The sequence below is a fragment of the Falco punctatus genome, assembly GCF_963210335.1.
Source record: "Falco punctatus genome assembly, chromosome: 4".
NCBI classification, from domain to species: domain Eukaryota; kingdom Metazoa; phylum Chordata; class Aves; order Falconiformes; family Falconidae; genus Falco; species Falco punctatus.
In genome coordinates this window covers 11099881-11123673 of record NC_137583.1, presented here as the reverse complement: position 1 = coordinate 11123673, position 23793 = coordinate 11099881, and the positions used below count along the sequence as shown (strand labels likewise).

Genomic DNA, 23793 nt, shown 5'->3' with positions numbered 1-23793 from the left:
GTGGAGCTGAGAGGATACTTTCTTCCCCACCTGAAGAAATCATGTGTGTTTGAGAGGCTTTTCTCCATCATTTCACTAATCAAAGCTTTTCCTCTTTTATCCAGTCTGCGTTTTAACTAGCACCAAGTTCTGGAGCCCTTTGTATCTGATGGGGCACCTTAAAAGCACTAATAAATGAGATGTCACAGGCTCCCCTCTCTTGTGGGATGGATTGGTAACAGTCACTCAGTCCTGCAGGTGGAGAACTGAAGGTACAAAACTGGTAATGAACTTGCTGGCATCACACGAGGAGAGCCCAGCACCCCAGCCTCCCATTCACCTTTTCCTAGTCTTCATTTCCACAACTTATACCAGCCCAAGGACTGGCAGCCGTGTCCTGCCTCATCCACACCTTCCCTTGCATGACGTGTGCCCTGCATGAAGTTCAGTGCACTAAGCCGGCAGAAAATTTAACCATGCTGCTTTTGTTGGTAGCTATCAGCAGATTTAGCGCTCAAGTGACTCAGGGCAGGCTCAGTCAAGTGTTAGCACTGGCATAGTGGAGGGTGAGTGTGACGGTGTGGCGAGTACCTGAAGTTGGCTTGGGCTGGTCTGCCCTTTGCAGCAGAGGTGATTCCCACTGCAGGCAGCACACAGGCTTCTCTGGGCAACAGAGATGCCAAATCAGGCTCACGCGCCTATGCCATTGTTGCCCGATTTTTCTAAAGCAGGACACCGTAAGGATACCCTGCATGCTTTGTGGTAAGATACTCCTCTGGTGGGACTCAGGCCAGACCCGACAGGTAACGATGACGTGAACAGCATGCTTGCTACGCTGTGCTGCCTTTACACTATTGATCTCAAACTGCTTTGTGAGCATTAATGAATCAAACCTTGCAGCATCTTTCTGAGGTGACCGTTCCTGTTTCCAGGTGACTCACAGGGAAACTCTTGTTACCCTACAGAGGAGGCAGGTGATTTGTGTAACAGTATGTAGCAGATTTGTCTTGGGACAGAAGGAAAAGCGAAGGTCTTCTGACTGCCAGTTCTGTGATCTCCCTGCAAATCACAGTCCCCATCTCTTACAGAGCTGGAAGCAGTCTGCTGTATATTGCTCAGAAGTGATTTTCTTTTTAATGTAGCTATAAGTAGCTTCAGCCCTTTTAGCTCTAATTAGCTCTAAAAATACTTCTCTTCCTTAGTCGCTTTCCTGACTTCACAGGCTAACTAAACACACAACAGTCATGTGACTTGAATGAATCCAAGAGAATATCCAAGTAATTGCTGAATAATAAAATGAACTTGCTGCCAATGTGCAGGGTAGAAAATATGGGTATCTCTGGTATGACCAGGGTGGCCAATGTCCCATGGATTCAGATGCTAGAGAGTTTACCTAGTCCCATTTTACTCGCCTGCAGTATTGCTCTTGGAACTGGTAATTGCTTGATTAATCAACCTGAATGTATCTTTGTCATCCTTTACTTTTTTGTCTTTTTTTTTCCTGACAAATGCTGTTGCTACAACCTCACTCCAGATCCCAGCTGCAAATAAAAAGATGCCAAAGCACAGATTTGTGCCCTTGTGTGCCCATCCTTTGTAAGTGAAAGCATGAAAAGCTCTCCAGCCCTCTCCCCCTCCCCTCGGGACCGCGAGGGCGGGCGGCGGGCGCAGGGCGTGGCGTGGCGGGAGGCCGCGGCGACAGCGGGTCCCCTCCCACCTCCCCACCCCGTGCTAGGGCGGGCACAGCGGCTTGTGCGGTACCACAGGCACCATCTGGGCTCCCAACAGGCGCGCTCGGCCCGGGCCCGCCTCCCGCGGAGAAGCTGCCGGTTCCAGCGGCAGGCAGCCGGGCCCCAGAGCCGGTACGGGGCGCGGCTACGCGGCTGCCTCGGCGACCCAAGATGGCGGCCGAGAGCCCGCGGTCACGTGACGCGCGCGCCACCACTCCCCTTCCACCACCAACCCCCCCGCCGGCTGCCGGGCGCCGTGCTGACGTCAGGGCCAGCGGGCGGGCCCCGTGACCGGAAGTTGTCGGGGGGGGGAGGCGGAAGTGAAAGCGGGGAGGCGGTTGGGCCCATTAAAGCCGACCGAGGCGAGCGGGGGGTGGCAGTGAGTCTCGGGCGGGCGCCGCGGCACACGCACCAGGTGAGGCCCTGCGGGGCGCTGGGGTCGTGCGGGGGGGAGGGAGGGAGGGAATTCCCTCCCGCCGGGGCTCGGGGTGCGGGGTGGCGGCTCCGCCCCGGCCGTAGGAGACGCTGGGTGGGGGGCGCCGCTGTGGGCCCCTCCCCGCAGCCGGGGCGGTCGGTCGGGGACCCCTCTGCAGGGGGGCGGCGGGCGAGGCATTGCCTTCCCGCTATCGCGGGCGGGCTCAGCGGGGTCTGGCCCGCCGGGGAGGGGCGGTGTTTGGCTGTCCCCGCGGCGGGGTCAGGCGGCCGGTGCTGCCGGGTGCCGAGATTCCTGGAGCCGGCCCGGGCCTGTGGCTTCCCCGGGAACAATACAGCTGGGCCGCGAGGGCCTGCCCGGGCAGGGGCTCCGGAGCAGAGACCCGTAGGCCTTCCCCGGGATGCGCGTTTGTCGAGGCCTTTGTGGGAGCCTCCTTTCCTGAAAGGTTTAAAGAGGCCCGAAGTGGCGCCTCCCGGCAAGGGGAGCGTATTGTCTGTGACATGTGCTGCTGCTCGCGTAGCTTGAAGAGGCTTTGGGGCAGCTGGTGGCCGAAGGTGGCTCGAGTGCTGGTCTTTGGGGAAGCGCTGGGGCGGGGGGGGTGTGTGTGAAATGGTGCTCCGGGTGGTCAGTAGATACCGCTTTTAAGATGAGCAGGCTGCCCTGGGAGCAATTAAATTGACAAAACAGGCGGCTGAAGAGACTGGCAGTTATTGCGAAAGTAGCTCTCGGCGTGTGTAAAGCCTGAGTCAGTTCTAAGAAATATTGGAGTGCATGTTAGAAGTGCTTTTGGCGGTGAGTGTATAATAAGGTAAATTAAGTGATAGATACATTACTAGTCTCCAGGTATATATAGACTAATAAATATGGAAATACCTAATTGTTGTAGTTAAGACAACTGCACTGCCTTCCCCACAGATAGAGGGATTAGTTTAATAGCAAAACAGCTGTAAAAGGCTGTTTTAATCTGAAGTAAGATGAGTAACTTACTCATCAAAATGAGTATCTCTTACACAGTAACTCTAAACCCTTCAAGTCAACGCTAGAATTCTCAGTATTATTTCCCTGAGGACTAAAAATACTCGCTGATAAGCAGAGCTGTTGATATGTGTGTATGAGGTTTTTTATTTGTAAACTGAGAACATATGACCTCCCAACACAAAGTCCTCTCAACTGTAAGCAAGCTGTTCTTTGTTTGACAATTGCCAATATGGAAGCTTTAAAGTTTCTGGCACTTGCCACTGTCCAGCCAGCTCTGGCCTGTGCCTAGCACTCCATCTGTGTGGAAACTGGGACTGGGGGAAGTGGAGAGTTCTCTTTTTAGGGGAATCGTACGTAACCAGCTATGCCACAGTGTTTGGCTATGACTTAAAGGCTTATTTGCAGCTATACAATGTTCATGGACTGAGGTGGTCCTAGTAGTGAAGGATAGAAGCTGTAGCCTGGCTACGCTTCCAGTAGAGCCAGGCTGCTGGAGTCAGCGTACCCTGTTCTCTCAGTGGCTGTATTTGAGGTTAAAGTGGGTGGAGTAATTTGAATATTCCCTGTTAAATAATCAGGCTTCCTTGCTGTACTTATTCAGGAAGAACGAGTATACTTGTCTCTCTTTTCTGTTTTCCCCCCTCTTCCCCCTTGTGACTTCCAACAGCTGACTGAACACATGACTTGCCCTCCATGAACTAATGAGTAGACCCACCATGCCTGGCCTGAGTCCTTACAATCCAAAGCAGCTCTAATACTGTTACTTTCAAGCGCTACCCCCGTGTTTTTTTTGTGCTCTTATGTTAATTCACTACTTCTGGTGTAGAAAAGCTCTAAGATGGGGTTAATCTGACCCCTCAGTAAGGAAGACTTAAAATCCGATAGCAGTTTCTTGATATCCTAACCTGCAGTGAGGAGTATAACTGGTAAGATGCCAGGCAGTAGCTACATCAAACTTTCCTCTTCCCTTTTGGTGTTACACAGTGGTCTGTATCCTCAGACACCCTACTAATAGTTCAGCGTGGCATGCTGAGTTGTACCTTAAAAGGCAAAGGTGCCAAGTTAAGAATTTAAATAACTGTGTTGCAGAGCCTACACTACAGGCATCCTTGCTCTGCCAGTGAATCAAACTATGCTGAGTAGCACAGACATATTATAACATTGAATTCTTAACTGGAAGTGGAAAATGTACAAGCTCTGCTATAGGCTCTCCTCTGAAACCACTTAGAGAAAATACCATGGTGTTTACTACCCAAAATGAATGTTTGCAGGCAAGAGGGCTACCAGATTAAATTTCTGCAGTGGCTTCTTAAAGCTTCTGTTTTAAGACTCCTGTGTTGGAAGGTCATGTGAATTACCTGTTGGTGCAAATCTCTGGCAAAGCTTGTCCTTGAGGAAACATAACAATTACAGTCAAACCATCTGTGCAAAACTATAAATAGCTTTGTCTCTAACATGTTTGGGGTTCTGGTCTGACTTCTGTGTGAAAATGAGACTAGTTGATGCAGAACTTGACATTGGGCTGTAAACAGAGCTGCTTGTGCTTTATTAGAGGGTGCAGTTTTAAATGTTTTGTTGTGAGGTAGGTGTCTGGCAAGCTGTGAGGGCTGTGGAATAGGGCACCTGGATATTTGCATTCTCCAGAACTGGTGGATGTGTGGGATCAGAGATACTTTCTGATAGCTGTCCCTGCTGTTAAAATGTAGCAATTTCTTCAGTAACTAAAGAAAAATCAGCATTTGATAAATGAGTGCAGAACCCTCACTTTGCATGCTGCCAGCATTCCCTAATGTCTTCTGGGCTTCTCCTTAGCTGAGACCCTAACTGCTTGTAACCCTTGTTACTAGGGCCTGATGGATCCAAGGTTCCCTTATGGAACTGTAGAGTAATTTAAAGCTTGTTGCCTTGATGGAAGGGAGTCAGGATAAGACCCAACCTAAATGATGAACTTGGCTGGGCACTAGCGTGCTTGCATGCTGCTTGTCTGTCAGCAGTCCTGTATCCTTCGGGTGCTGAAGTACTTCATTCTTGCACAGCATTGTTTTGATAATTGCAGTTTAATTGCCTGATGAGTTGGAGTTCAGTTGGCTTCCCCCTGCAGCTTCCTAAAATGATCTTTTGTAGTTGCTATATAACAGTCTGCCTTCAGATGTAGTTAAGTTTTGACAGTGGGTTTTGAGGATAAATGGGTCACTTTCTGCAGCGACAATCCAAATGTGAGCTGTGCATCTCAAAACTGAATTAGATATGGATAATGAATGGAATAAGCATAGTTAATACACCATTTTCAGCCCTGCAGTTAGGTGCCTTATTGAAGATTATATTTCCCTTTAAATGCACCTTGAATAAAACTTCCAAATGAGTGCCCAAGGTCAGTGACTCCACATGTGCTGTTCAGAAATAGCAGGCAGTGAAGGAATACCCCTCTATCACATGGTTGCTTTCTGGCTTCCAGTGTGCTTGTAGCTTTTGCGCTCTGTTGGTGGGGATGCAGTGCTTGAACCCAGTGTGCTGCTGCATTTTCTGCTCGGTGGAGATCTGCCGTAGTGATGTCATTGTTGCTGTTAGCGCTGTTCCTGCGAGACTGCTGCTCCTCTCCGGTGCCAGCAATGAGTGCTCCGTGCTGTCCATGGGGGAAGCTGTGTCAACACTGCTGTTGCTAACTGCCGGTCAGTGATGGGGTGGGAGGAAGCAAGCTCGTGAGGGTCACTGGAGTGTGCCGATTTACAGCTGATCTCAAATAGCTTTGACTTCGCTTGCAAGGGAACCTGTTCTTGAAGCCATGGCTGTTTTCAAAGGGCAGCGAAACTTCAGGAGGGGTGCGCTGCCTTTGAGATGGGGTTGAAGTATTAACTTGTGGCACAGATTCCTGTTCGTATAATTTAAAGGCACTTGATGTAGTGAGTGATTTGCTCTTGCCTCACCATAACTACTTACAATTAGTCACCTTCAGCTGGCATTTTATCTAACTGTACTTGCATGAGTTTCAAGCAGAAATTCCTGAATAAAATCAAGTAGATCTTTACGCTGTCAATTAAAAAAACAGTATTTTTCTGGAGGTCCTATATCACTGCATACTTAGATCACTTGGTGGACAAGCAGGACTAGTGAAGTGGTGGACAAAAGTGAAAGCAGGCAGGTGGAGCTGCCTTCAGAGGCTTCCTGGTTGGAGTACCTGGATGTTGGTTGCTGGGGCTACCAGTTTATCTAACAAGCCTGTGCTGAACCCTTGATCCCTTTCCAACTGGGAAGCAGCATCCTCTTGAAAGTAACCTGCTTGGTGCTTGTTTCTCTCAAGTGGGTTGAGCCACTTGGCTCTGTAGCTCACTTTTCCTGTTGGCTCCTAGACATGGATAATAGTTGAAGTCCAAACTGGCACAGTGGTAGCAGTGTCTCGAGCGTGAGCAGTGAGATGGTTGTACCTGAGGCATGCCTAGGCCTGATCAACCCCCCACCCCACCCCCACCAAGGTGGAGTTTACTAGCACTGCTCTCAGAATCTCACCACTTCAGTAAGTTGTTGGGGTTTTTTTGTCTCTTGTGGAGCCTCATCAAGAGAATAGCTCAGCGGGTAAATTATCAATGCAGGATCTGTGCAAGAGATATGAAGGTATGAAATGGGTCTGAAACAGTATGCACAGTAGGAATTCGTTGTTAGGCACTGACTCAGCTGTCAAGGCAGGCTACCTGTTACACTCCCATCCTGGGACTGGTACTGAAATACTTGTCCTTCCTGCTCTGCAAACTGCATTAGCATAGTAAGAGGTATTGAGTGTGTGTAGGATCAGGAGTTCTGCTTGCAGATCAAGGTTTAGTTCTTAGATTGCAACCTGGCCCTGGAGGAAGCCTTCTCCCTGGAAGACTAATTACTGAGAACAGAACCTCTTGGAATAGATGTACGGGAGCAAGGTTTTTGTCATTAGTGTTGGTCTTGTACATTTCTACACCTACTTGTCTGGCGGTAGGATCTCTCATCAGTATTTGTCCTATCTGTTTATCAAGCTGCTGGTGCTGAAGGAGGGACAATATTCACTCTTGGACCTGAGTCTTGGATGTAAGCTACAGGGCCTGGCAGTCTTCCTGAGGGTCGTGATTTCACTTGAAGCCCTGAACCTTGGTCAGCCTCCCTTCAGTCACTTGTTTCCAGCCTCTAGGAACTGGTGGAAGCTAGCAGCCAGGAATAGATAAACAAGGCTTGTTTACCACTGACAAGGTGTAAGATCTGTGCTTTGCTTACCACTGCAAAGGTTATCCAACACCTCCTATTTGTGTTTCTAAAACTGAAGGCACGACGGGAATGTGTGAAACCTTAGGAAGCTGTAGACAAAACTAGAAACTAATCTGAGTACTTGAAAAATACTGTCAGATATAGTAAAGATCTAACAACTTTACTGTTTTAGTGGATTGGCTGACTGGCAGTATTTTGATTTGGTCACCCTTATCTTCTGGATATGAGGATTAAAACTCAGCTGGCACTGTGCTTGATTTATAGAAAATAACAGGGAAATAGTGTTTAGTGGCATGGCTTGATGTGAGAACCGTGCTGGGCTATTGGTACCGGTATAGGGGTTACTGAAACTGTTGGTTGGCTCTAATGGTTGGGTGGCTGCGTGCCAAAAGGCTGACAGACTTTCCTGTATAAACAAGGCTGTATGGGCACTATAGCTATGTTCCAGTTAATAGCAGAAGATTTGTCTTGCTGGGTTTGAAAGCTCTCCACCAAGGAGACTGTTCTGGTAGAGGCATGGCAATATGGAAGCTATACTGGCATAGCTGAAACGCTTTGCGTAGGCAAGGCCCTTAGTCAAGACACATGGCTTGTTGCCTAGTGTCTCCCAGCAGCCAGCAATGTGCTCAACTCTCCTCCCACATCCTGAGATTGTCTCCCCCAGGGCAGAATAGGGGAAGTTGAGCTTGCTTTGATAAAGGGGGAGGGGTATTAAAGCAGGCATGCCTGTTCTTGTAACAGCTTGATCCTTGGGGAAAATTAACTGGGAACTACCTGAAATCCTGTAGGATTTATAGGGGAACTGCTTCTCCCTGGAAGGCAGGGGCACAGCAATACTGATTCTTGGATGACGACATAACTTGAAGGGTAGCTGAAGATCTTCAGTCACTCACTATAAGCCTGTTAGGGCTCTGTATGTGTCTGCCCATTCCTGGGAGAAAGATAGCCTGTGATACAAGGGCCCTTCAGCTGCTGGAGGAGCCGATGGACTATGAAACTTCATGACTGGAAACATCTAGCTTTCGGTGAAGCTTCTGGGTATGGCTTTCTCACAGAGCTGCCTTCCTAAAGCCTGAAGACTACCACTTCAGCGGGCTTTCTGTCTGGGAATCCTGGTCTTGTTACTGTGTGGCATTAGCTCTAAAGGGCCTTCCTGCACTCCTGTCCTGCATACAGCTGCAGTCTGAAAATACCTGCTACCTGCTGTGGAGATGATCGTCATGTTGCTGAGGAGCGAAGTGACCATCCAGGATGGCTGTCCAGCATAGGTGGCTGCATTGCCAGGGACACTTCCTGCACTCCCTTCCCTTCCTCCCTTTGGCTCAGGGTGTTTATCACCTAGAAGAGCCTACATGTGCTGCTGTAATCTTAGGCTAAGCAGCAGTCTGGACAAAGTAGTGCTCCTGTAGACAGCAAGAAATGACCTCCAGACCTTTCCCATTGCTCCTAAGCACACTGGTTGTCTGACTAAACATGCAGTGATACATCTGCCTTAGTGCTGTAAGAAAACACATTTCTGTGCTTGTTTTGCTCCCACTTTCAAACCGTGTAGTCAGATCAACATGATATCCCCTCAAGAGAAGGCAGATGCTGTGATATCTAAACTGTCAGTTTCTAAGCTTTATACCTTCCTGGATGTGGGGGTGGGGGCTAGTCCTACATAGTTTGGACTTTTCTAGGCTAGAGTCATAACTCAAATGGCAGCTGTAGAGCAAGAAGCTTGTTCAGTTCAACATCTGGGATTTAAGCGTTGTGCAGGCATAAAACAACTCTGATCTGGAGAAATGCCGGGAGGTGTAACAGGGCTGTGAATCAGTGAGGCTTGGGCTGGGGGACTTGTGTTTGAGAACTTGGGCTTTGAGCCTGACTGATCATATGCATCAGTGCCTCTCAGGAATGCAGTGCTCTCCAAATCTCAGCCCTAACGCAGCTGAGCTGATACCTCAGGTGCGGCAGACCCCTTCTCATGTGTGAGTCCTGTGGTTCCTACCAGTGGCATTGCTTCTGCCTTCCATGTATCTGAACTCTGGCAAACTGGCCGTTGGCATATACTTTTCCAAGGAGCTCTATGAGCCCTTGCCCACAGCTGGGATGTGTCCTAGAGCCCCCAGCTGAGGCTTGAAGGGTATGTCTGAGGGCAAGCTAAAACCTTATTGCTACTGAAAGGAGTGTCTTCCTCAGCACCAGCTCTGGAGCTGCCTTGATCACACCAAGAGCCTATTCTGCTCACAGCCGTTCCAGAACTTTTGCTTTCTAGCTGGGTCCTACATGTTTCCCCAAGTTGCATGTTGCCCCATCATTCTCTCCTGAGCTGTCTTAAGAGCATGTTATCCAGCAACAGGATGCAGCAGAGCATCTGTGGGCCTGGTGTCATATCCATCTGGTAGTTAGCTCACAGACCAGGTCAGTTAGCTATTGGCATGTCATGCCAGTTTGGTGCTCACATTGAAGCAGCCAATGACCTGAACTAGAAGCCATGTGCCTCAGCTGTAGCTGGTGGTTGCTGGCTGGTTCCTGAGCTTCATTTGGTCCTAGAGCAGCTCCTCTGGTATGGGAGGCTGCAACTCCACCCTCAAAATGAGGTGGAAGCTTACTGCAGACAGCTGTAGTCTAAAAATCCAGTTCCTCTGGGATGCTGAAACATGTTTTAAGATTCTATTTTGATCTGAGCCATGTCAGTGTGCTAGCAAGCATCAAAAGTTCTAGGCTGTTCTTAAAGAAGGTGAAGCTTTTGGCTGAGGACTTGGGTGGGGGTGGAAGACGCTGGACAGCATACCTACACCTGACAACTTGCAATATAATGTTTTACATGAGGTATCAAATTAATTTGTAGCTGAGGCTCCCAGCTGCCTGAGTAGAGGTAATTCCTACCTCAGAGGGCTGTCTGGGAAAGGCACCAACTGGACAGAAGCCTGCTCTTGGTGAAACTGCAGTAGGTAGCAGGCAGCCGAGCTGCCCCTCCTGAGGAGGGAATGATGAGCTGTGCTTAAGCTCTTGGCTGGGTACCAGCAGGAGGGACATGTGTTGGTTAGAACAGCAACATAATCGTGTGGGGAGGAAGGAGGTGGAAAGCAGTTTTGAGATGCTACTGATACAGCAGTAGCTAGAGTGTACCCTTCTGTGAAGCTGTCACAGGAATATCTTGCCAGCTGCTTTTGGTGTGGGCTTTACTTTGATAGCTGCTCTGTGGTGCATCAGCAAGGCCTGAAAACACCTCTAAAGCACCTCCGACTATGGACTGTAGGAGCCTGTTGCCCTAAAAAGCAACCTATTTAGAGAGCAGTTCTTGCAAGTTGTCAACCCAAATGGCAAGATGTTCCTAATTTGCTTTTTAGGCACAAAGCCAGCACATGTCCCCACTAAATGTGAAGCTTTCCTATATGGGATCTTGCAGCCAGCTGGGGATGTTGAGCTACTAGTAAACCTGTCACGGGCATGGAAGAGGGTACTGTCCTGCTTGTGCAGCCCTTCTTGATACAAGACTGAATCTGCTGTTAAATCTTCATGTGCTTTTGTAGCAGTCATCAGTGTGAGGATGCCAGGCACTTGTTCCACTTGTCGAGCACTCAGATTTGGTGAGGAAAATATGCAGGCTCTGTAGCAGTCAAAAAAAAAAAAACCCCAAAAAACCAAAACCGCCAAAAAAAACAAATGAACAAACACCAAAGGCAGGCTTATTTCTAGCTTCTTCCTTAAAGGCAGCTTGGCACCTCTTTCACATGAAAATGGCTTAAGAAACAGCTCCTGCTGATTGTTCTCTGGCTGGCACTTGGCTTTTTCCCAGCTGAAGGGACAGGGCTTCTGTTTACTGGTGGGCTGTTGTGTCACTTGGGAAGAATGCAAAATGTTAAATGTTGGTATCTGCTGGTCATTCATGTTGAATTGCTCAGGCTGTCACGTGAAGCTTTGCATTAGCAGACACCTCGTTAACAATGTCTGTGCGGCCAGGTATTTGGAACCAAGCTGTTCTTGTTAAATTGTATTGGTCAAATTTGTTCAGCTCCACCTTGAGTTCCTGCTGCAATTGGAGATTGAGGCTTCAATACAAAGGGTGTCTTGGTACTCTGCAAGTGGGACCTGTGATCCTGGTCAGCCGATGGCAATCGGAGGCTATCAGCCTTTCCTTCGGACGAGGCCTTGTTCAGGGTAGCTCAGCTGGAACAAATTCACATCTCCTCAAAGCCTCAGCTAAACTTGGCTTGAAAAATCATGGCAGGGTACAGCATGACTACAGGGCAAGTGATACATGCCCGTCTGGTGTGCTTGATCCTGTAAGACCAGGATAAACATCCAGTGAGCATCTCATTTCAGTGGCTGAAGGTCTAAGCAGACATACCCCCCTGAGGTGACAAACATGCTAGGGAACTTGCTGCTTCTGGGAAGGAACTGGTTCAGTCTGACTGAGCTGGTCCTGAATCATTCTTCCAGCTTCAGTTTCCTTGAAGAAATGCAGAACCATTGGTCTGTGTGTGTGTGTGTGTGTGTGTGTAAAAATAGCTTTCTGGTGTAGTACAGAGACTTAATGCTTTGCAGCCTCCCCCATGCAAGAGAAGAGTGAGCAGAGGTGGCGTTCCTGTGTCAGAAACACACTTAGCTGCATTTTCGGATACTTTTCCTGTGTGTTAGGACAGGAAGTTCTTCCAGTGTTCAAGTATGGCTGTCTTCTCAGTGGTCATTGTGGCGAGTCCACTGCAGTGTGTGGTATCCCCTAATGGAGTACTTAACTATATTTTTGTTTGATACAGTGGAGAAGTGAATGCTCTGCTTATCAGCCACGACACCTAGACCAGACCTGTAGTGCTTCAGGTTCAAATATGCCTTTGTGGAACATCTGTTTACTCCTGTGCTGTGTGCCTGGACAGGGGCGCAGAACTAGGTATTCCTCAGTGCTGCAGTAAGTTTAGCTCTGCTTGATGCTTGCTCACCTGCTGCTTGGCACCTTGTTGGCATAGTAATAAATATCCCTGGCAAAGGACACCAGGGGAGAGGCATAGTCTTTCTTCAGCATTTAGCTGGTTTCTAGTGGCAGACTGGTGGTTGTAGGAGCAGGGAACTCCTGGCCAAATGTCCCAGTTCTTCTGGCCTCTGTGTAAACATGCTTTGGTTCTTTGTTAGGATTGTGATTTGAACTGTTTTATAGCAAAGCTGCAGCAGTAAGGACTGCTCCAGCAGCTTGTCAGAAGGTTCAAAATGGGTATGGATATGCTGCTGCTTAGGGAGCTGTTGTCTGTCTTCCATGGAGGTGAGATTCTCCCCCTAAGGCTAGCTACTTTAATACTAAAATTGTCAATGAGCAACTTAACAGGGTGTCCTTATTGTGAGGTCTACTTCTGTTAAAGGATAGCTAATCCAAGGAGCTGGTGGGCCATCAATGCAAGCTGCTACTGTTCTTCATTTCTACCAACCTAATTAATATTAAAATGCCTGCATTGTGACTTGACACATGTTAACATCTCTAAGGAATCCTTAACCATCCATTTATGCCTTAATTCAAAGCGGCTGTCTTAATATAGCAAGTGAAAGGACAGTAGTAATGTACTCTGAAGCAACAAGGGAAGCCTAATTAGATTTGGCATAGGCTTTATTTGCTCCTGCATCTGAGGAGCTGTGGCACTATGGAGCTTCATAGGACAGTTCTTGACCCTTCCCTTCAGATCGGTTAAGCCAGTAACATTTACAGGTCAGATGTTGCGGTTTCTCCCTTGCTGCCTCAGCCCGCCAGCCTTACAAAGGTAGCAATGCTACTGTGGGCGAGAACATGCTATGTCAGGCTTATCTCGTGAGGGTCAACAAACTGTTATGGCTAGTTTGCTTAGAGGGATTGCCATTAAAAAAGAGTGGAAGGACCCCTTTCCTGTATTAGAGGCAGCTGTGTCATTCCTCTGGCACCACTTAAGCCAGGAGGAGGAGTGATGCTCACTGGTCTCCTGACTGGAAGTTTCTGCCAGTTCCTGAGCAGGGCTAGCTGGGTATGCTGGTAGGCTGTGTTCTGAGCATTCATGCAGGTGACCTCACTACAAGAGACTTCACACAGTGTAAAACAGAACTGATGTCTTGGATCAAATCTTAACAAACAAGTTTTTCTTCATGATATCTCTGAAAAAGGAAGTGTTGGTTCAGAAGTGCTCCTGGGACTGGATGTGAGCCCTATGTGAGCTTGCACAGTGCCATCTTAAGGGCTTATGTGACTTGTACAGGATGCTGCTCAAGATTAATTGTACCAAATCTTATAAAGCAAGACAAGCTGCATATATTGTGCAAAATAGTTTTGGATTTGGATACCACTAACTCAGCACTATCACGGTTCTAATCTGGTCTCAAGCTGAGCTTGCTCGTTGCAAGAGCATGGGTGAAATCCTGCACAGCCTACATCTCAGCTTAGCTCAGTAATGTTTCTTGTAGGTGTGACTAGAGAAACTCCTCATGTCAACTAACTGCTCCTTCAGGTATCCAAACCTGCTTCATCTGTGAGCTAAAGCTATGTTCTTCTTGATCTTCAGTTGATTTTTGTACTAGCAAGGTTCACCAGAAACAAGATCTGCATAGCTTATAGCATGTATGTGGGCTCTGTTTCTGGGATGAAAGGCAGAAATGAACCTACTCAGTGTCGTGTAATGTGAGAAACAGCCTGTGTTAACAAGGGAGTAATCATAAATTGCCTCTGACTTCAGGCAAGCATGTCTTTGAGTACTGAACCTGACCAAGGGTTCATTCATTCATTGCACCTTGTTCTACTGACACAGCAGGTGGCATGCTGTAACCAGGATCGACTGCGGTATTTCTGAGCTTACTTGAACTGCAATGTGTGGAAGCATCCTCTACCATGAAGACATTGTATTTGCTTTTGGCTTAGTATGAGCTGAAGTCACCAAAATCCTTTGCATGGTGCTAAGGAGATTGTAGTAAGGCTTTTACTTACAGGATCCTCAGAGAGCTCTAGTGTCTTCTGCTTCTAGTACCTTGGCTTGTTAAACACACTGTGGCTGGAAGCAAATATTGGAGGAGGCATGGTATCCTGTCCTTGCAGTAGTTTGACCCTTTAGGTTGCTTCATAAGAAACCCCCATTAAGATAATGAGGATGTCTTCAATCCGTCTAGAGTGAGGATCTCACTAGGAGCAGTCAGAGCTCTGTTAAGCATAAACAGCTGCTTTAGAGCTGGAGACCTGCTCAGCCACGCAGAACATGGTAAGGATAAGAGGGAAATAGCAAAGGTGGTGCTGTAGAGAGCAACCTGATGCTACTTAAACTTAGAGTGGTTTCCTTCTGTAGGAAAGCTCCAGGAAATCAAACACTGGTGCTTCCTCCAAGACCTGCAAATGTGGTCTCCTCTCCAAAGGCAAGATCTCTTGTACTTGGCAAGGAGTAACTCTGAAGTGTTGGTCTGTTTATACCTGTAATGGGAAGATTGAGGGCTTGACCCATCGACTGCCTAGTAGAACAGGGGGTGGGAAGCTCTGAGTAATGTCCACTGCTGGCCCCTGGTAGGACTGGAGTTCCTCACTGTCTCATGGCCCAAACCAAATACCAAGCTGAGGCAGCTCCTTCTGTGCTATGGCTCATATCCGTTCCATCACCTGGGATGGAAGCTGAGTGTACTGCCTGACTGGTGTTCGTGAGGCAGTAATAGCCCTTCACACGATGGGGCAGCCCATCAGCTATGACAAGAAGGCAGTGTTAGTGACTCAGACGTTGTTCCCATGTCTGCAGGTGGCTGCTCAGCTGAGCTACTTCCAAGGTAATGAGACTTGACAACAGTTTCCCCTCCCTTCATAGTGGGACTTCAGACTGTGTTGAACTTGGGTGCTAAGCATCCAGTGTGATTTAGTGGTGTATTTTAGGGCTCTGCAAATCCCTTCCTGAGCATGAGAACTAGTGCCAGCTTGTCCAAAGCTGCTTTGAATACCAGGAAGCAGTGAGGTGCAGCAGCCAGTGGCAAGTAATATTGAAAACATTCAGAAGAAAATAGAAGCCGTACATGCTGGGCTCCGGCATAGTCACTTTCAGGATGAGTTTTCCTCTGTCCTGAGGAAAACAGGTGATTCTCATACTGGACCTGAAAACCTGATGTTTTCCTCTACAGTTTGGTGTACACAGTTGTCTTTAAGCTGTTTCAAAGCTCTGTTCCCTTGCTTCTTGCTCCGAGCCAATTGTGCTGCAGAAGTCTCTGGCTCGGCTAGCACAAGTGTCACTGGTGCTGTGCACTTGGAAAACACAGGAGCTTCAGTCTGCTTGAAGGAGCTTACATGGTCTGTTGTCCCCATGGCTGTAGAGGAAACGAGCTATAGCTTGTGGACCTTGGCAAGACCAGAAGCAGGATGAAATGTTGGGGTTGTTGACAACTTTCAGCTGGCTATATCTTTGCAAGTATAGCTGTGCTGCCAGCTGGATCACTGAGCAATGCAGTCCAGCATAGACGCCGTGGAAAGGAGAGGTGTTTACGCTTGGAGAAACTGTCCTGTGCAGGCTCTGCCGTCTGTTAACACCCATCTAAGGATCGCATGAGCTCTATAGGTGGCCTGCCACTGCTATTCACTCAGCAGCCTCTGGCTGTTATCTTCTCAACAGTTTTTCCCAACTAGATGTATCACTAGACGCGTGAGTACTATAAGGATGTTGTGAGGTTATGCAAGGAGAAAATAGGAAGGGGCAAAGCCCCACCAAATGTAATCTGGCTACTGCCATAAAACCATATGTTTATGTGAATACACTAGCAACTAAAAGGAGAGCAAATCTCCATCCCTCATTGGATTTGGGGCAGGGCAGACACACATAGTGACAAGGGATGAGGAAAAGGATGAGGTACTTGATACCTTCTTTGCCTCAGTCTTTGTTAGTAAGACCAGTTGTTCTCTGGGTACATGGCCCATTGCTCTGCAAGACAGGGACAGGGAGCAGAATGAAGCCCTTGTAATAGGAGGGGGAGTGGTCAGCAACCTGCTACACCACTTAGACACACATGAGTCTATGGGGCAGGATGGGATTCCCCTGAGGGTACCGAGGGAGCTGGTGAAAGTGTTCACTGAGCCACTTTCATTTATCAGCAGCCCTGGCTCACCAGGGAGGCCCCAGCTGACTGGAGGTTGGCAAATGTGACACCATCTACAAGAGGGGCTGGGAGGAGGATCCAGGGAGCTACAGGCCTGTCAGCCTGACCTTGGTACTGAGAGAGGTTATGGAGCAGATCATCCTGAGAGAATGATGACCTGGACGAGGGGATCGAGTGCACCCTCAGTAAGTTTGCAGACAACACCAAGCTGGGGGGGAGTGTTGATCTGCTGGAGGGCAGGAGGCTCTGCAGAGGGGTCTGGGCAGGCTGGGCCGATGGGCTGAGGCCGATTGTATGAGGTTGAGCAAGGCTGAGTGCTGGGTCCTGCCCTGGGGGTACAACAACCCCACACAACAATGCAGGCTTGGGAGAGAGGCTGGAAAGGTGTCTGGCAGAAGAGGGCCTGGGGATGTTGGTTGATGGCCAGCTGAATGTGAGCCAGCCGTGTGCCCAGTGGCCAACAGCATCCTGGCTTGTATCAGAAACGGTGTGGCCAGCAGGACCAGGGCAGTGACCGTCCCCCTGCACTCGGCACTGGGGAGGCTGCAGCTTGAATCCTGTGTTCAGTATTGGAGCCCTCACTGCAAGAGGGATGTTGAGGTGCTGGAATGTGCCCAGAGAAGGACGCCAGGGACGGGTCTAGGGCACAAGTCTTAGGAGGAGCAGATGAGGGAACTGGGGTTGTTCAGCTGGGAGAGAAAGAGGCTCAGGGGGACCTTATCGCTCTCTGCAACTGCCTGAAAGGAGGTTGGGATGGAGTGGTGGTCGTCTCTTCTCCCAGGTAACAAGAGATAGGACAAGAAGAAATGGCCTCAAGTTGTGCCGGGGGGTGGGGGCAGTTAGATTGGATATTAGGAAAAATTTCTTCACTGAAGGAGTTGTTGAGTGCTGGAACAGGCTGCCCAGGGAGGTGGTTGAGTCACCACCCCTGGGGGTGTTTAAAAGACATGTAGATGTGGCACTTAAGGACATGTTTAGTGGTGGGCTTGGCAGTGTTAAGGGTTGGACTCAATCTTCACGTTCTTTCACAACTTAAATGATCCTATGATTGTGAGCTGGGTGCAGTCCAACAAGGTGTAGCTGTAAGGACACCACTACCTGTGGCAGCCACAGGAGGACTTGAGCTTCTGCAGCATTCACTGCTGACAGAGTCTAAAAGATTGCATGTATTCTAACACTCAAAGCTTGGGATAAATAAGACCTTTTGCAACTGGACTCTGCATCTAGTAAGAGGCTTTTACAGCTTGGAGCATGTTACCTCCAGTAGTAGTGGGATGAAGCAGGTTGCAGTTGTCTAGCAGCTTAGGCTGTTATATCCTCGGGAACTGAGCTGCTCGGAAGGTGTGTGTATCCATGTTGTTGTAGAAGTGAAGGCTTCTTTAGCTGTGCAAGTGGGGAATAGTTTCTGAAGAGTAGCTATGTGGGGCAATGGATGTAGTGTAGGGTAGTTTTAAGGTAACAAAGTCCCCATATAAGAGCTTAATACATGTAGCACAGCTATAACCATCTTTTGGATCCTCTTGCTGTACAGAACCTGCAGGGCTTCTCGGTGAAGGCCAAGGAGTCCGTGTTGCGGACCAGGTCAGTACCAAACCAGGATCTGTGACCTGATTAAGCCTGAGTACCTAAGAATGGTTTGTCCCATCACCTCCCCAGAGGTGGAGAGAAGGGCCTTGTGGTAGGAAGGACATCTTCAACCATTCATAGAAGGACTTCATACTTGCTCTCACTATGCTAAAGCACATCCAGAAGTGTATTTCAGGCCTGCTGCAGCTGTTGTATTTAAAGCTTCTTCACTTACCTGAAGGAGACCTGGGAACAAGTAAGAGTGTGGATCTCTGGAGCTCGGCTCTCACTCGTGCTAATTGGATGGACCATTAGTAGCCTATAAAGTAGACTGGAGTCGTGGCAGGATGAAACTAAACTAAGAACTCCTTGTTTAACAGAGCAATAGACTGATTGTTGTGAGGTTTGTCACTGTAGCCTTACATGGCCTTCCACTGAAGGTGAGGTGGCAGTAGTTAGCTTCACATGCTCTCAGCAAAGCTGTGTAGTCTGGTTTAAAAAAAAAAAAAAGCAGTTTGCCTTGTAATTCAGCTGTTCAGCTGGCCTGTGTGGTTGTGTTGCAACTGTTTCAACCACGGTGTATCCTGGGGGCTGAATGCTTCCATACAGCACAGCTGCTAGAGAAAGCTATTGCTTCTCCAAGCTGAATCTGAAGGTGAAGGAAGCCCACTTTTTTTCCTACTGCGAAACTACTGAACAGCACAAAAAAGCAATTATCTTACTAGACACATCCTTGTTTACATCTCACTTGGTAGTGTGTGTAAGAGTTGGCCTGTGTTGGGGGCTGATATGCTTTAGTTAATTTCCTCCAGTAGGGCTATGGGAGATGCCCTAGGCTAGTAGATAACTGCTAAATGGCCTGGAAATAGGCTCCAAAATGGACTGCAAAGGCCAAGTGCTTGGCTCGCTTATCTGTTGGTATTAAGTTGCCACTACTGGTCTGGCATGGCTCTGCCTATGAAATGGGCAAACACCTGGTTAGTTCTCAAGTACGGCCTCTTGAATTGAAGGAGTCTGGTTTCAGGGGTGCTGGACTCTGCCTGTTGCTGGCTCCTCGCTGGGAATCTGGTTTCTCAGACTGCAGACTTGCTGCTTTTTGTCCTGAGAAATGATGTATCTGATGGAATTGTTCCTTTTCCTTTCTAGTGTAAAAGATGACTTCTAGGAAGAAAGTGTTACTGAAAGTCATCATCCTTGGAGACTCTGGGTAAGTGGAGGAGCCTTTAAGCTGCCTATCTGCATCTGACTGGAACAGTGCTCTTGCCTAGTGGGAGCCTGGATGCTCTGTAAGTAACCAGCAGTGCTGGGAGGAGATATTTTGCATCCTCAGATAGGTGTGTTACCTTATGGCTTTAAGAACTCGTCACCACTCTGTCCTGAATGCATTCCCACAGTTCAACATCTTGAAGTCCTATCACAATAATAAACGATGAAAATGCAGTGGGCAGATGGCTCCAGTAGCAGAACTGGATAGCCTTTCTGCAAGGAGGACGTGTGGTGTTGAAATGAGCATTTCACTTAAATCAAAAAAATTAAAATCCCAAAACTGCTAGTAAGCAGTCTTAGGTGATTTCTGAAAACTCTGCCTCTGTCAGAGACTGTTTATAGTGAGCCATCTGCTTAGCTTCTGTCTGATATGGCTAGAGCCTGCCCCTTGGAGTGAAAGGCTTTGCTCTGAGCTGGTCAGCAGCAAGAGCCTGCTCTGCTCTTGCAGGTTACTTGCCCTGCAGGCTGTAACCGAACTCCTGTGACATAAAGTTTATTTATACCACGGTGTCCAGCAGGCTGTTGATCAGGGACCATGGTGTCCAGCAAGCTGTCGATCGGGGGGGGTGTTTCTCAGCTGTTGAGAGGCCATGTGAGCTTCTAAGCTGGCTCTCATGGGAGGATCTCCACCTCTGGGTGCCTAGCAGATGTGTATGTAGCTTGTTGCCAGCTGAGATAGTCTGTTCTTCCACCCCTTCATTCTGCAGAGGCTGAAGGTGACTGTTTCTGGTGGGTTTCTCTGGGGCACTTCATCTTCTTCCAGAATTGCCCTCATGATGATAATATGATGCATACTGCTTCCTGGGGATCAGATTACTGATGGGGAAACAAGGTTTCTCAATACTGTAATCCTTTGTATCCTTAAGTAGCTAATGCTCTTACTCAGTGTGGTGGTTCAGCATCTATTGATGTAAAAGCACCTTCTTGCGGAGGTGGGTGCATTTTTCCCTGGTTGAAAGGCCAGGGGTGCTATGGTGGAAGGCAAAGGGCACTGGTATGTTCTGTTCAGGGTGGTTAATGCACATGCTTGTAGAAACAGCCTACATAGTCTTTTTGTCTTTCTGTACAGGGTGGGAAAGACATCGCTCATGAACCAGTATGTGAACAAGAAATTCAGTAACCAGTACAAGGCTACGATAGGCGCAGACTTCCTGACAAAAGAGGTCATGGTGGATGACAGGCTAGTGACAATGCAGGTAAGGGGTAACTCTGCTCCCTGCTGCAAGGGGTACGTGGCTGCCTGGACCACACTCGTGTGGAAGTACCTGCTCTAGTGTAGTCCAGAGTGGTGCAGGGGTCGGTGTACTCAGTGCGAACCTTGTTTGCACTGAACTTCTCTTGGCCATAGGTACTGCTGGGCTTCTGTACAGGTCTGTGCAAGGGAAAGCAAGTACCAGTTTGGCCTCAGCGAAGAGCAGATTGGGCAGGCCCAGTTTACAAACTAGCGTTTGACTGTCAGTAAACTAGATCTCATTAGAAAGGTTTGCTTCCCTAGTATTTAGGAACTGGAAAGGGCTGGAAAAAGGACTCCCTAGTCAGGACAACTACTGGTGCTACCCTGAGTCCTATGGGTATAGTGTTAACCTGCCAGTCTACTTATGTCTCTAGTATCTGAAGCTTTTACCTCTCCATGGTGAGACTGCCTGCAACAAGGCTTTTGCTGCCTCGCAGTCATCAGGGGTGTTTGGACTGTGCTGGTACCTAAGTGTACCCCAGCACTGCAGGCAGGTCACCCGCTGACCCTAATACCCAAGTCCTGCTTGCCCAGAACAAGGATAAGTCCCTTGCTGAGGCTGAACACAAAAAAGGTTCACTACCTTTAGAAGGGTGTTTCTGGCTTCCTTTTGCTGGCTCTGGTGTAATAGTGCCTACAGAAATTTTCAAGCCTTCAGGTGCTCCTGTCTGGTTAGCTGGGGACTGTAGATGTCTGGTAGGGAGTTTTGAAATGAATGCCCTAACCATGGACTGACTATGTGGAGTAGAGCTGGCTTATCTGACCTGTCTTTTGCTCCAGATATGGGATACAGCAGGACAAGAACGATTTCAGTCTCTGGGAGTTGCCTTCTACAGGGGAGCGGACTGCTGTGTGCTGGTGTTTGATGTCACGGCCCCCAACACATTCAAAACCCTAGACAGCTGGAGGGACGAATTCCTCATTCAGGCCAGTCCAAGGGATCCTGAGAACTTTCCTTTTGTTGTGCTGGGAAACAAGATTGACCTAGAAAACAGACAAGTGAGTAGTGGGACTTGCTAGCCTCCCCTTAAATTCCTGGAGTGGGAGACCTTGTAGGAACGTGGGAGGGTTATCTGAGAAACAGGAGTGGGAGGTGCTTGAGTGGCTCAGCTGCTGTGTGTCACTAAGGAAGAGTTTCTACTGCCTGGAGAGGTCAAACCCCTGTGCACAGCATGCTCCTGCCCACTGGTGGAAGGATTGCAGCAGTTTCCTAGGTAGATGCAAGGAGAGGAGCCGATTCTCCTCCAGAGTCGCTGAGAAACTCCTATGCGAGCAGGTCCCTGCTGTGTGGATACCTGAGCGGTCTGTGCCCTGTGGTCTCATCTTCCTCAGGCATGGTGTTCCTTGCCTCAGGGCTGAGTGTATCTGGTGGTGGGCAGCAGTCTCCTGTGCTCTGCATCAAGGCTGTAGTTTTAACGAGATCAGAACTGCTGTCTTGGCTCAGGTTGGATATAAAGGGTCTCTGGCCTGGCCAATGGAAGTAAAACCCCCTTCCTGCCTAGCTGAAGGTGGTGATGCTGCTCTCTGTCCACCCAGGTCACCACAAAAAGGGCACAAGCCTGGTGCTACAGTAAAAACAACATCCCCTACTTTGAAACCAGTGCCAAGGAGGCCATTAATGTGGAACAAGCTTTCCAGACGATTGCACGAAACGCACTTAAACAGGTAGGGAGGGGGCTGGTGGGGGCCAGTCCTGCCTGCTGAGCTGGGCTACTGCAGGCAGCCTTGGACTCTCCAACAGCTTTCCCCAGCCAAGAATGGCTCCTTGCATGCTAGGAGCTGTCTGTAGAGCTGTGGCACTAACTCGGCTCTTCTTTCTCACTAGGAAACCGAAGTGGAGCTTTACAATGAATTTCCTGAACCCATCAAACTAGACAAGAATGACCGAGTGAAGGCTTCTGCGGAGAGCTGCAGCTGCTGAGGGGAGAGGGAGGGGTTGAGCACAGTCCTTCACAAATGATTATCACACTTAGGCCTTCAAACACACAGCCCCTCTTCTGTGTTTAAAATGAAATTTAAAAAAATTTCCATCTCCAGCTGCCAAATTCCACCCATCTCCCATGAGCGTCTGAGTCCCGCACTTCAGAGCTCGTGTCCCCACATCATCCACATCACACTTCATGGTAACAGACCTTTCTCTTAGTTTAAAATGGAAACTCTTGGGTATGTTTGGAACTGAATCTAATTCCAGGTGTCCAATGGAGAGAAACTGTTTACAGGTAATCTGTGTAACAAGTTACATACATTTTTAACTGTCTCGTGTTTTCCCCTGTGAAGGCTGCAACTGGAAAGGCTGATTACCCATAGTTCATTGCAAGCTCAGCACTCAGTCCAACTAGGTTGAGTTTTGTATGTATCTCTGTTAATGCTTGTTACTTTTAACTAATCAGATCTTTTTACAGTATCCATGTATTATGTAATGCTTCTTTAGGAAAAATCTTATAGTACATGTTAATATATGCAACCAATTAAAAATGTATAAATTAGTGTAAAATTCCTGAAATACATGTTCAAGTACTGAAACACAGATTGTGTAGAAAGTGAGGAGGACACTTGTGAACTGCAGCGTGCTAGCAACACAAAGTCCAGATAGAGGCAGTATTCTGTACAGTAGAGATGAACTATGTAAGCCTTCTTGTTTCGAGGCCAAAAAGGCTTCATCTTCTGGAAAATCTGTCTGGCTTCCTTGTATCTAAATTCTCAGATTTGCATAACAGCATTGATATGCACACTGGATTATTGGATTTAAAATTAAATACAGCTATGAAATGACCTCACTTGTTCACCTCCCCTACTGCTTAACTCCTAACATCCTGGAGCGAGTGCGAGAAGGAGCCAGAGCTGAGGTGCCCCAGTGGCTCTTTGTACTGTGGATGGAGCTCCTCTCCCACCTGGGTTGCGGTAGCTGTTTCTTGATGAATGACCTGGACTATGAATCTTCCCTTTCTTCTTACTGACTGCTAATCTGGATTTTTGGTATGGAAAAACTTGGCAATCTAGTCCCTTTCCTTTCTTCCTTTCTTCCTGGTATTTGTTCTTGCGTTTGTAGCTTGCTTAAATGGAGCCCTTCTACCTGTTTTCCAGAGGTCTACATTCTAGTACGTAGGCTGAGCTCTTATGTAAAGAGACAAACATGATGCCAATAAACTTAACAAGAACAAACCTTCTTGTTTACTCCTGTTTCTGACTTTTTTTTTTTCTCCTCTTCACTAACATGCTCTCTTTCTCTGTCTAGTCACCATTTCTGCAAGCCACTGCTTGCTGATTGAAGGATGTTTGTGCTTCTTCCTTACTATTAAGTCTGTGCCACCCAAACTGGTTTTCAGGAGTGG

At 48.2% G+C, this 23793-nt stretch overlaps 1 protein-coding gene across 1 annotated transcript; it reads left to right on the top strand.

Annotated features, from left to right (window-relative positions):
* Positions 1–1991: 1991 nt before the first annotated feature.
* Positions 1992–23233, top strand: RAB7A (RAB7A, member RAS oncogene family). The gene is made up of 6 exons (XM_080385300.1): positions 1992–2124; positions 19108–19168; positions 20297–20423; positions 21242–21460; positions 21998–22126; positions 22287–23233. The coding sequence occupies exons 2-6, from the start codon at positions 19116–19118 to the stop codon at positions 22380–22382; spliced, it is 624 nt and encodes a 207-aa protein (XP_080241426.1). The 5' UTR covers positions 1992–2124; positions 19108–19115; the 3' UTR covers positions 22383–23233.
* Positions 23234–23793: the final 560 nt, after the last annotated feature.